The sequence below is a fragment of the Leuciscus leuciscus genome (genome assembly GCF_965113295.1).
Source record: "Leuciscus leuciscus genome assembly, chromosome: 3".
Lineage (NCBI taxonomy): Eukaryota > Metazoa > Chordata > Actinopteri > Cypriniformes > Leuciscidae > Leuciscus > Leuciscus leuciscus.
Window position 1 is genome coordinate 53654187 of NC_138727.1, and position 12056 is coordinate 53666242.

At 35.5% G+C, this 12056-nt stretch overlaps 2 protein-coding genes across 9 annotated transcripts in view; both read left to right on the plus strand.

The window, feature by feature from the left end:
* LOC309493628 (complement C3-like) overlaps positions 1-12056 on the plus strand; it is a 528795-nt gene that overhangs the window by 269945 nt on the left and 246794 nt on the right. The window lies entirely within an intron of this gene.
* The window catches only part of LOC309494715 (complement C3-like), a gene marked incomplete at its 3' end in the record, with an annotated part of 130628 nt that overhangs the window by 112323 nt on the left and 6249 nt on the right, over positions 1-12056 (plus strand). The window contains exon 11 of the mRNA XM_082164126.1: positions 10330-10482. Coding sequence (XP_082020252.1) covers positions 10330-10482 — 153 coding nt within the window. The remainder of the gene's footprint in view (positions 1-10329; positions 10483-12056) is intronic.

Consider the following 12056-nt stretch of genomic DNA (forward strand, 5'->3'; position numbering starts at 1 on the left):
GGGGGGGGGGAGTGGCCCCCGGGGACCAAACGAAATTTTTCCGTAAAAGTCTAGTGGGGCTACATGCCCACCAAATTCCATGTTCCCTGGTGTTTCGGTGTCCCTGGTATCGTTGACGAAAAATTCAGTAGATGACAAAAAAAAAACTTTGACAATCCCTATATGACCGCCTTCGCTAGCTATGCTATAACAAATGTAATGGTCTAGAAGAAATCAGCTGATCAGAACACTACATGATGATTATATCATTAACATCATCATCAAGTAGCTGACATCATCTGATCACAATTTCTTTTACTGACTTAGCCAGTTTATTTATACAACAGCATTAATACACCAAGAGTCAAACTGCCCAACTAAAGCACACACTGATCATCATAATGGTGACATCAAACCAAACGATTATTTTCAATAAGTCATCAACATCGAAACCCCTGTTAATCTCAATTAGGACTTTTGTACACATATGACAGAAGTAAATCTGGTTAGTAATAAGTGAAGCTGGTAATGCTGTTTGTGGAGTTGTTTAATGACGTTGGAGCCTGACATCCGACCAACACGTCAACCCAATTTTCATTTTCAACCAAAGTTTTACGTCTGAGCGATGTTGGAGTCCATGTCCAATAACATTTCTACACTGTAAACCCTAACACTCAAAATAACTAATTGGTTTGAGTAGGACAAACTTAAATTAAACTAATTAGTTTAATTTAAGTCAAATTAACTTGTATGAGTTTTTAGCACTTTCTTTTTCTTTCAAGTTCACAGAACTGATATACAGGGTGGGCCATTTATATGGATACACCGTAATAACATGGGAATGGTTGGTGATATTAAAGTCCTGTTTGTGGCACATTAGTATATGTGAGGGGGCAAACTCCTCAAGATGGGTGATGGCCACCATGGTCACCACCCATCTTGAGGAGTTTGCCCCCTCACATATACTAATGTGCCACAAACAGGACTTTAATATCACCAACCATTCCCATGTTATTACGGTGTATCCATATAAATGGCCCACCCTGTATTTTAAGTAAACTGAACTGTTTCATTGTTTTGAGTTTTATTAAATTATTTATTTTAATTTAGACAAACTTAAGTTTAACTGAAACGGCTGGGATGTCTATTTCCCAGCATGCTTTGCCGATGGCACTCGAAAGGGAGAGTAAATGCTAAAATTAAGTGTAATATAATGTTTGTTTTTTGTGTGTGTGTAAGATTAATGTTAAGTATGAGATTTAATAGTGATTAATGTTTTGTTATGCTAATTTAGAAGACTTTCTGTTAATGTTGGCTTTACACTGTAAAAAATAAAATGGTCAATGAAGGTCAGCAATGGCTGCCAAACAAAAACCGTAAATTTAATGTAAAACATCCTTAATTAAATGAAGTGCAAAAAACCATTACAGAAATTTGTATTAATCTTTTTGAACAGAAACACAGTTGTTTCACATTTATTTTCCGATTTTTTTTACTTAAAAACATGCTGTTAATTACATGCATGATTTGCTGTGACTATACGTCACTGCATCAGCAACTACACAGTAATTAAAGCAACATGCAGCATATCATCAGTGTTTCTCTGCTCATCCTGGACTGAAGCTCAGGCTCTACTCTTCAACACAATGGTGACACACGAAACACACCATACAGAAACACTTTAAACCCCAACAGAACATTAAACACTAACAGATCTCTCAGGATCTCAGCATCTTCACTTATTACAATCCAGACTTTATTTCTTTCATACTAACATTCTTATTGAGAATTAACAGAGGTTTAGAAGTTGAAGCTTTATTGAAAATAATGAAGTTTGATGTCACCATGATGGAGATCAGTGTTTGCTTTAGTTGGGCTCTTGACCTTTTGGTGTTTACCTTAGGTTTTTCTCTGGTTGCTTTAACTGTGTGTTTCTGATGTATATTTGTTATGATAGGAATCCGAGAGAAACTCAGATCAGATGATGTTGGCCACGTTCTAGTGATAATAGTCGTCATGTAGTGTCCTGCTCATTGATACCATCTGAAGTGTGATATCTGATTAAGTCGATGATTATTAGTTGTTAATTTTGCATGATAAAACTGCTATAGAAGAATCTGCAGTGCTGTGACACTCAGATTTTATGAATTCATTATACAGAATATGTTTTGTCAGGATCATATAGACTCACTCAGACATCAAGAATCAGCGTATGAATCACAACAATGGTGACTATGAAAAAAAAATCTGATCAACTCTGAACTACTATAAAGTCACAAAAAGGCTTTGTTGGTTATCACCATTGTTGAGATTCATATGTTGATTCTTGATGTCTCTATACCACAGTAAAAATGAACCAGCTCAAAACTTTTCCAGTATAATATTTTTTTTATTTTTTTTTCAGATTGTTATAATACTGATGCCACAATTCTTCAAGGATCATTGGAAAGTTTATGGCATTAGCTATAGACTTTGTTTAAAGCTGAATTTCATTTACATATTATTTAAACTAAGTTAATATATTCAGAGATATGTCCGTGATGATCTGATATCACATGATGACTATAACATCAGCAATGAACGACCAAGATCATGTGATATTTTTCCTACATTCATTGCTATAACAACTGTGTATCAAATACACAGTTAAAGCAGCCAGAGGAAACTAAAGTTATAAACTCAAGGGTCATGAGGCCAACTAAAGCAGACACTGATCTCAATCATGGTGACATCAAATTTCTTTGAAAGTTTTTTACACTTTATTTAAATTAGCATATTTTACTTTAATTTTATGGTTTTTGTTTGGCAGCCGCAGCTGCCAGTCATCTGACCCTTTTTAACGCTTTTTTTTTTACAATGAAGGTATTTGATCATAATAATGCAGAAAATACCTGTAAAATAACAGTGTTTTTCAGTTTATTTAAGATGTTTTACAGTTTTTTGGGGAGCTGCACAGCAAAATCCCCGGTGTTAAATTAACACTCCTCAGTGTACATATGTGTCCACACTACAGGGTGTTAAAATTAACACTGAAGCAGTGTTGAAGTTAATGAGACAATTAAGTGATTAATTAAGTGATGATTGGCCATTAGTGGTGACACCTGATGTTAATAAGCAGAATCATTGACTGAAAGAGAAAAAAAACAATAACAGAAAAAAGAGAAACACAAGAACTACAACTGATTTCGAGTCATTACACATTGTTGCACTTATTATTACCAGTTTGACTTTATTTCTGTAATACATCGACAAAAGTTCTTGAGATTCAACAGAAGTTTAGACGGTAATGTTTTATGGAAGTTTTCTTTTCAAGTTACCATTATGGTGAATCAGGGTATCTTCCGTCCATTTCATTTCCTATTTGAAATGAAATAAGCAGAAACGAGAAACGCCGCCTTTATTCGTTTTTTCCCAAAAACGAAAAAACGAGATTTCGGCTTGATTTTTCGTTTTCTAGTTCACGGGCAAAAAACGAATAAATGACTTAAAAATTCGTTTTGCACATGTGGACGGTCATGAGGCGCCCCTGTCAGCCGATTGGTCAAGAAAATCTGAGCATGTGACGTCATCGGTAGTTCCCCAGGTTTATTCAACAAAATAATAGTCCTATGGCTCTGCGTACCGCATGTTAAACTGTTCAGGGCAGGTCCTGGGCTTACTTATGTGCAACTTAACGTGTTTCAGAGAAATATTTATATATCAGAAATATTAAATATTAATCTGCACCCAGACGGTTTTATTAGCTGTGCGGAGTTAAATCTGTGTGGTGAAGCACATACGCAGCAGTCATAACTCTTCTTTTAGACAATACGCTCAGTTTTGGACAAGGGGTGGTTATTGCAAATACTGTAATGCAAAACTGCTGATGGTGGTGGGTACCGCGATGATGGTAAATAAAATTGTACTGTAACTGTAGCTAATCATAGCTGCGAGAGCGAGATGATTGACAGGATGATAGCGGAGGAAAAAGCGCAAGATTTTGTTAGTAAAGAAGTGAGTTTGTCTTTGAAAACAACAACAACAACAAAAAGTTTTAATAACAGTGTTCATTTTAAAGGGACATTTCCAAATATATTTTATTTATTTGTTAGCCTATGCTGTTGTTATTCTGTCTTAATCGTTTTGTTAATTCAAGTTTAATACTATGCAGGAGTTTTTTGGTTTTTTTTATTGTAGCCTACTATTTTATTGTTGTTGTGTTTTCATTAAAAAATAACAATGAACCGCATTCGTTTGAAAGGTTAATCCATAGGTCTTTCATTTACTTGTGTTATCTCATCCGTCTTATTCTCTTTGTTAATAACGAATAGGCTAATGTTAATTAAAATTGTTCAAAGAGTGGAGGAAGATGTTGTCAAACATTAAAAAAATCTCAAATAAGCGCTATATGCTGAACGTAGCCTACCCTCGTGCACTGTTCGATTTCCGTGTAGGCTACTTACGGAGCGGGTCCAATTGACAAATTTGGTCAAATTGTTTTTTTAACCATTTTTTAAAACCGTTTTCTTTTTATAAACAGTGTAGGCCTACTGACTTTTTTTGCATCATTTCTTTTTTTTACGTTTTCATTTTTCCTTATATATTTTATGCTTATAACATCATAACTGAACAATTCAATGTAGCTGTATGAAAATAATGTTGACTTTTCCTAACTTTCCCTTTAGTTTCCTATAGACATAGTTCCCTAGTTTCCCTAGTTTCATTCATTTTCTGTATCTTCAACAACATTTTCCTCAATCTCTGAAGCATCCTCTAACTCGGAAACATCTTCATCAGTATCATCAAAACCTGTGAAATTACTTATTTAAATGTCAATTTTTGGGAGCTCATTTTTCCTGCTGTCTATGTCAAAGTCTTGTGCCACACTAAGCAAAATTGTGGGAAAGCTCATTATTCACTCACATGGGAGTGAGAAACAAAACATAACAAAAACATACATCAAATAAATGTTTTTTATTCATTTATTGGCTCTGTAAAGCTGCCTTTGAAAATCATAAAAGGTTAAAAGCTAGGTATTTCAGATATCTTGAATATAGAGAGCTTATTTGTCTGACAAAGATTTTCATCTGTAATTTGCAATTAATTCTGAACAACGTGATTTAGCTTTTTCAAGTGTGTTTGGATAGGGTTAGATCACTTTTAGACACTTGCACTTTAGAACTGGAGTTGAAGTGCCCTGTCATACAAACACATGTGTCCGTACAGTTGCATTTTAATAGCTGAGGGACAAATTGACCCGGGCGGGAACATCACAAATGTAATAGTAATATTGTTTGTATGTCAACACACATCAGCATGTAGAAACTTTGCATGATCATGATGATAAATGAAAAAAAGTCACAAAATACCAACAAACAAAGGTTTAATATTATTTCAGGTAGATTGAAAAAATAAATGATGGCTCATTTTTACCATCTGTGGCTGACAAAATATTTTTCTGTATTAAAATAAGTGTGGAAAAGCTAATTTTAGCTTCATAAGGTTGTAAAAAAACAAACAAAATAACAAAATATAACCAAGCAATTTTATTATTTTGGGTCAGTAGCCTAGCATTAGAGTGTTAAAATGTTTGGGTCAAATTGGCCCGTGAACATCAGGAACGTAGCCTATAGGCTACTATAGTAATTTTGTTTGTATAGGCTATGTCAAAACACATCAGCATGTTGAAACTTTGCATGTTCGTCATGATAAATGAGAAAGTCACAAAATATCAAGAAAAAAACCATAGGGTTAACAGTATTTCCAACAACTAGAAAATCTAAGGGTTCTTACTTCTTTCACACCTGCCTCATTTAGTTCTGTTGAATCGCACTAGAGTTCGTTTTCCCCCTTGGTGCGGTTCGCTTGGGCAGGTGTGAATGCAGCAATCGCACTCGGGTGCGCACCAAAAGCGGTACGCTTTCAAACGAACTCTGGAGCGGTTCGTTTGTGGTGAGAACGTGATCCAACCTCGAACAGACCCAACTGCCAAAGAACAGGCTATGATTAGCTACAGTTACAGTGCAATTTTATTTACCATCATCGCGGTACCCACCACCATCAGCAGTTTTGCATTACAGTATTTGCAATAACCACCTCTTGTCCAAAAACTGAGCGTATTGTCTAAATTTCCCAATTCCAGTCCTCGTGACCCACTGCTCTGCACATTTTGTATGTCTCCCTTATTTAACACACCTGAACCAGATCATCAGCTCATTAGGAGAGACTCCATGAACTGAACTGAGTGTGTCAGATAAGAGAGACATACAAAATGTGCAGAGCAGTGGGTCACGAGGACTGGAATTGGGAACCACTGAGTTATGACTGCTGCGTATGTGCTTCACCACACAGATTTAACTCCGCACAGCTAATAAAACCGTCTGGGTGCAGATTAATATTTAATATTTCTGATATATAAATATTTCTCTGAAATGCGTTAAGTTGCACATAAGTAAGCCCAGGACCTGCCCTGAACAGTTTAATATGCGGTACGCAGAGCCATAGGACTATTATTTTGTTGAATAAACCTGGGGAACTACCGATGACGTCACATGCTCAGATTTTCTTGACCAATCGGCTGACAGGGGCGCCTCATGACCGTCCACATGTGCAAAACGAATTTTTAAGTCATTTATTCGTTTTTTGCCCGTGAACTAAAAAAACGAAAAATCAAGCCGAAATCTCGTTTTTTCGTTTTTTGGAAAAAACGAAAAAACGAATAAAGGCGCCGTTTCTCGTTTCTGCTTATTTCATTTCAAATAGGAAATGAAATGGACGGAAGATACCCTGATTATGGTGGTCAGTGTTTGCTTTAGTTGGGCTCTTGACTCTTTTCATTTTGTTAATATTAGTTTTTCTCTGACTGTTTCAACATTGTGTTTATAAAGCACATTTGTTACTGCAAGAGAAAACATGACCTGCTCACAATATGTTTTGATGATAATGACATTATCATCATGTAGTGTCCTGATTCACTGATGTCATTCAGAGTCCAAATCTTTTACTATATGCTTGATGTCTCGTTTTAGTATTGGTGATTGTAGCTCTGAGATTCTACAGTTTGAGATCCAACAGCAATATGAAAAATTATGAAATAATGTAAAAAAAGTTATTGTGTTTAAACACACAGACATCACGACAGCATATGAATCTCAACAATGGTGACAATAAACAAACTAGTGACATACAGATCAACTCTGAACATCACAAAACAAGATACTAAAGTCAGAACAAAACAATAGCAAAATAAAAGCAAACAGAAAAAACAATGAAAATTACAGGACAATTCAGCTGCATAATTTATTCATGCTGCAATGCATGATGTGAGCCATTGATGCGTTCTGATTGGTGGCTCCCATCATGCACTGCAACATGAAACATTTGTTTAATTGTCACCATTGTTGAGATTCATATGTAGATTCTTGATGTCTGTGTGTGATTTTAAAACCTTCAGATTCCTTAAACATTGCTGGAAATAACTACTGTAGTGTAGAGTTGTGACGTTGGCGAATGAACCGATTCTTTTGAACGGCTCATGAACGATGGGAGCCGAGTCGCGGCTGGAGGGGAGCCGTTCTTTCTGTCGTTCTTTTTTTCCTATGCGTGATTCACACAGATGCACACAAATTAGCTTCTCCGCGAGACAAAACAGTTATAGGGGACGCACATGGCACCCTTTAGCGTCAATATGAGACGCAGATAGTCTATCTGCGTCTCATATTGACGCTAAAGGGTGCCATGTGCGTTCGATGTAGACGAAACGTCAAAAGCGTCAGTATATGACGACTTGGGATGAGAATGCGTTGGCCGAACAGCATGATGATAGTTGTGCACGCATCCTTCATGTGAGTACTCCAGTGGAAAAAACCCTGCGTGCCTCTGTCATTGGGTAGGAGCGGAGCCATGACTTGTGCACGCTGCCATCACATGCTTACTCCAGTTTAAAAAATAAAAATAAAAACACGTGCGAGTGCCTCTCTGTCTCAGTGCCAACGTCAGTAATAGCGGGTCGTTAGGTATTGTGTGAATAACATAAGTCAACGTAGCTTTACACATACACACACTTTGTACTAAAGGTAAATCCAAAATAGTGATGTCAATGTCTAAGCAGAGGGATGTTGTGCAACCCTATGGAATATAGTCCACACACGACAAATGAGGTAATAATCAATATTTCAGAATAATTCAAACTCAGATATTGGTGTGTGATATCTGAGTTTGAATTATTTGACTACAAATCTCACCTCATAATTCCTCCCAGTGATTATTTCCAGGATAAACTGAGATGCCCCCAAGCTGGCTTCTTAAAACTGACTAAATATTTAAAAAGAGCCAAAAGAGCCGTTCTTTTGAACGGCTCTTTGAAAGGAACGGATCGCCAAGATCCGGATCCCCTCAAAGAGCCATAAATCCCATCACTACTGTAGTGAAAAATTAATAAAACATGTGGATAATCAGTTTATAATGATGGGTGCCAGCATTGAATCAGGTCACTAGTAATTTCATCATCAAAACATAACCAGGTCTGCATTTCCAAAAACATCTTAAGCTTAACTTGATCATAGACCAACAGTAACAAATGGTCTTGTGATGCTTTCAGGAAACACAGTTGAAGTAAAAGTTTCTCTTGCCACAACAAATGTGCTTTATAAACCCAGATTTGGAACAGCCAGAGAAATACTAATGTTAAAAAGTAAAGGGTCAAGAGCCCAACTAAAGCAAACACTTGTCACCATAATGGTGACATGAAACAAAACATTCCATAAAACATTACCATCTAAACGTCTGTTAAATCTAAATAAGACCATGTGTAGATGTATGACAGAAATAAAGTCAAACTGGTAAAATAATAAGTGCAATAATGGTTCAAAGTCAGTAGTTCTTGTGTTTCTCTTTTCTGTTCTTGTTTCTCTTTCCTTCAGTGAGTCTGCTTGTTATCATCAGGTGTCACCACTAATGGCCAATCATCACTTAATTAATCACTTAACTATCTCATTAACTTCAACACTGCTTCAGTGTTAACTTAATTATCTCATTAACTACAACACTGCTTCAGTGTTCATTTTAACACTCTGTAGTGTGGACACATATGTACACTGCGGAGTGTTAATTTAACACTGGGGATTTTGCTGTGTGACAGTCATTTGACCATTTTATCATTTAACTGTTCTGTTACTGTTTAATTACAGATTATATTTGTAATTTTACATACATTTTTATGTAATTTAAGAAAAAATACTATATGAAAAATACAATCAATTTTCTGTATAAAAAATGTGAATTACTGGAATTTGTCACAATACTTAAAATAACAGCTGAATTTTTATTTTACCGATATTATTTGTAATTTTACAGTGTTTTGAGTACAATTTAAAATGAAAGAAAATGATCGTCAAAAAATCACAGTTATTTTCTGTAAAATTAGGATTTTTTTACAGCGTAGGATAGTTACCATCATGGTGACAAGTGGTGCATGCAGCTTGATTTGAGAGCAAATATTCGCTTTATATTGTTGTGCTCAAACAGCAAGTGCTTCTTTATAACATACTATTGCTAATATGTTAGCAAATTAGAATGTTAACAGATTAGCTTTTAAAAGCTAAGTTTAAATTAAAAAAAGTATTCACATTTCAAATTTCAAATTGTCAGTTGATTGTCTTAAATGTTTTGAGTTTTGCCAACTTATTCGGGTTTACTTCATAGATTTGAGTTATATTAATTGAATGGACTTAGTACTATTAACTTTATTTACCCAAGTTATCTTAACAATAAGTTATTGAGTTACTTGGACACAAATCAAATATTTTTTTATGCTTAAATTGTTTGAGTTAATAAACTTAAATGATTTAAGGCAATCGGTTTCCTCAAACGGTTTGAGTTGACCTAACTCATCAGGTTTTACAGTGTAGCTGGGGTGACTCACATTGTGGCCATAATATGAGAACACAGTGAGTGCACTGTGCGGTTACACTTTTAGATCACTGTGAACTCACATAGTGATCATATGGAGAGATCACTGTGAGATCAATGGGTTGACTGGGTAGCACGTGTCCACTGCAGCAAGAATGCTAGTTTCTTTACTTTGTCTGTAGTGTGTTAAAATAAAAACAACCAATACTATACAATGGAAGTATTAAGACCGCATTTGAAATCTGAATTAAATATAGTAATATTATTTAGCTATTGGATGCTGTCACTTTTCATCTGTCATTTGCACAGTGTATAGTGCAAGCTGAGCATTTTAATTTCATCTCATCCCGAAATCTACCACTAATTTACAGTAAAAAGACGTTAACAATAAAGTTAATAACCTGAATGGTTGAAGAAACTATGAAATCATTTCATTTACTGTTGCTCTGGGTTCTATAAAAGGTTTACATAACAAATCCTGACCAGACTCCTGCTGATAATGTGGAAGTGGAGGTCAATCCTGGACCTGGAGGATTCAGAGGTAAAACTAGAGCCAATGGCATTGCGGAGTTTACCGTCAACACTCTAGGAGGATCTTCTACACTGCAGATCACTGTAAGACCTGCAAACTCAACTAATGTTCAGTCACTTTCACTGGTGAACTAGTGGAAAATGAACATATGTCAGTTAACAAATGTTGAAGAAGCAATAGAGCAGGGATGGGCAAACTCGGTCCTGGAGGGCCACTGTCCTGCAGAGTTTAGCTCCAACCCTGATAAACTCTCCTGTCTGTAGCTTTCTAGTAATCCTGAAGACATTGATTAGCTGGTTCAGGTGTGTTTGATTAGGGTCCCAGATAGACAGCAACCATCAAAATAATGTTAGTGCGTCAATGTTAACTGTATTGAATCAACATCTCTTTTGCCCCAGCAATTAATGTTGATTTTTTATTTATTTTTTGTCATCCATAAATCAATGGTGATGGCTTTGAGTCAATGTTACAATGTGATGTTGGTTCAACATCATGTTTGCACTCTCAGAAAATGAAACACAACAATTACAACTGACTTAAAGCCACACAGCCTGAAATCAACTGCAAATAAAAGAAGACAATAAATCTCTCAAGATCTCAGCAGAAGGATTTTTTTTTTTTTTTTTTTGAGAATTAACAGAGGTTTAGTAGTTGATGTTTTAAAATGTTTGGTCACCATTGCTGTGATCAGTGTTTGCTTTAGCTGGACAGTTTGACTCTTGGCTTTTATGTGTGTTTCTGATCTTTGCAGCCGTGTTTACCAAAACATAATTTGTTGCAAAGAAAGCCAGAAACAAAGATAATCAGGTGAAACAGTTTTCAGCATAATTAGAAGTAAAATAGTTTTTTAGAAGTAAAAAGTGGATATTGCTTTCTCGCAACAGATCAAATGTTCAGAATTTTTATTTGTAAATGAACATTTTTTTAGACACACAGACATCAAGGATCAGCACACGAATCTCAACAATGGTGACATGCTTCATGCCAATGCATGCTGGTTTTATACTATGGTGGCTCCCAACATGCATTGCAGCATGAAGCATGTCACCATTGTTGAGATTCATATGCTGAATCTTGATGTCTGTGTGTGTATCTAAAATTATTTTTCCTTAACTGTATTTTAAAAATCAAAATTCAGAATGTCTGATCTGTGATAAAAAAGTATTGTTTGTGAATATAACGTTTTAATAACAAATTACTTATTTTGGTCAGTGGTAAAATTAGTGAAATATGATGCTGATAATTATGTCACCTAATTACCTCTGTTTCTGGCTTTCTTTGCAATGAATTATGTGTTTCAATACACACTGTTGCAAAGATCATACACTCACATTAAAGCCAAGAGTCAAACTGTTCAACTAAATGCAACACTGATCGTCATAATGGTGACCAAACATTATCAATAAAACATCAACATCTAAACCTCTGTTAATTGACAAAAAGACCTTCTGCTGAGATCTTAAGAGACTTATTTTCTTTTTTTATTTGCAGTTGATTTCAGGCTGTGTGGCTTTAAGTCAGTTATAGTTGTTTCATTTTCTGGGAGTGCAAACATGATGTTGAACCAACATCACATTGTAACAATGATTCAATGCCATTACCATTGATTTATGGATAAAAAAATTAAAAAATAAACATTAATGGTAAATGGACTGCA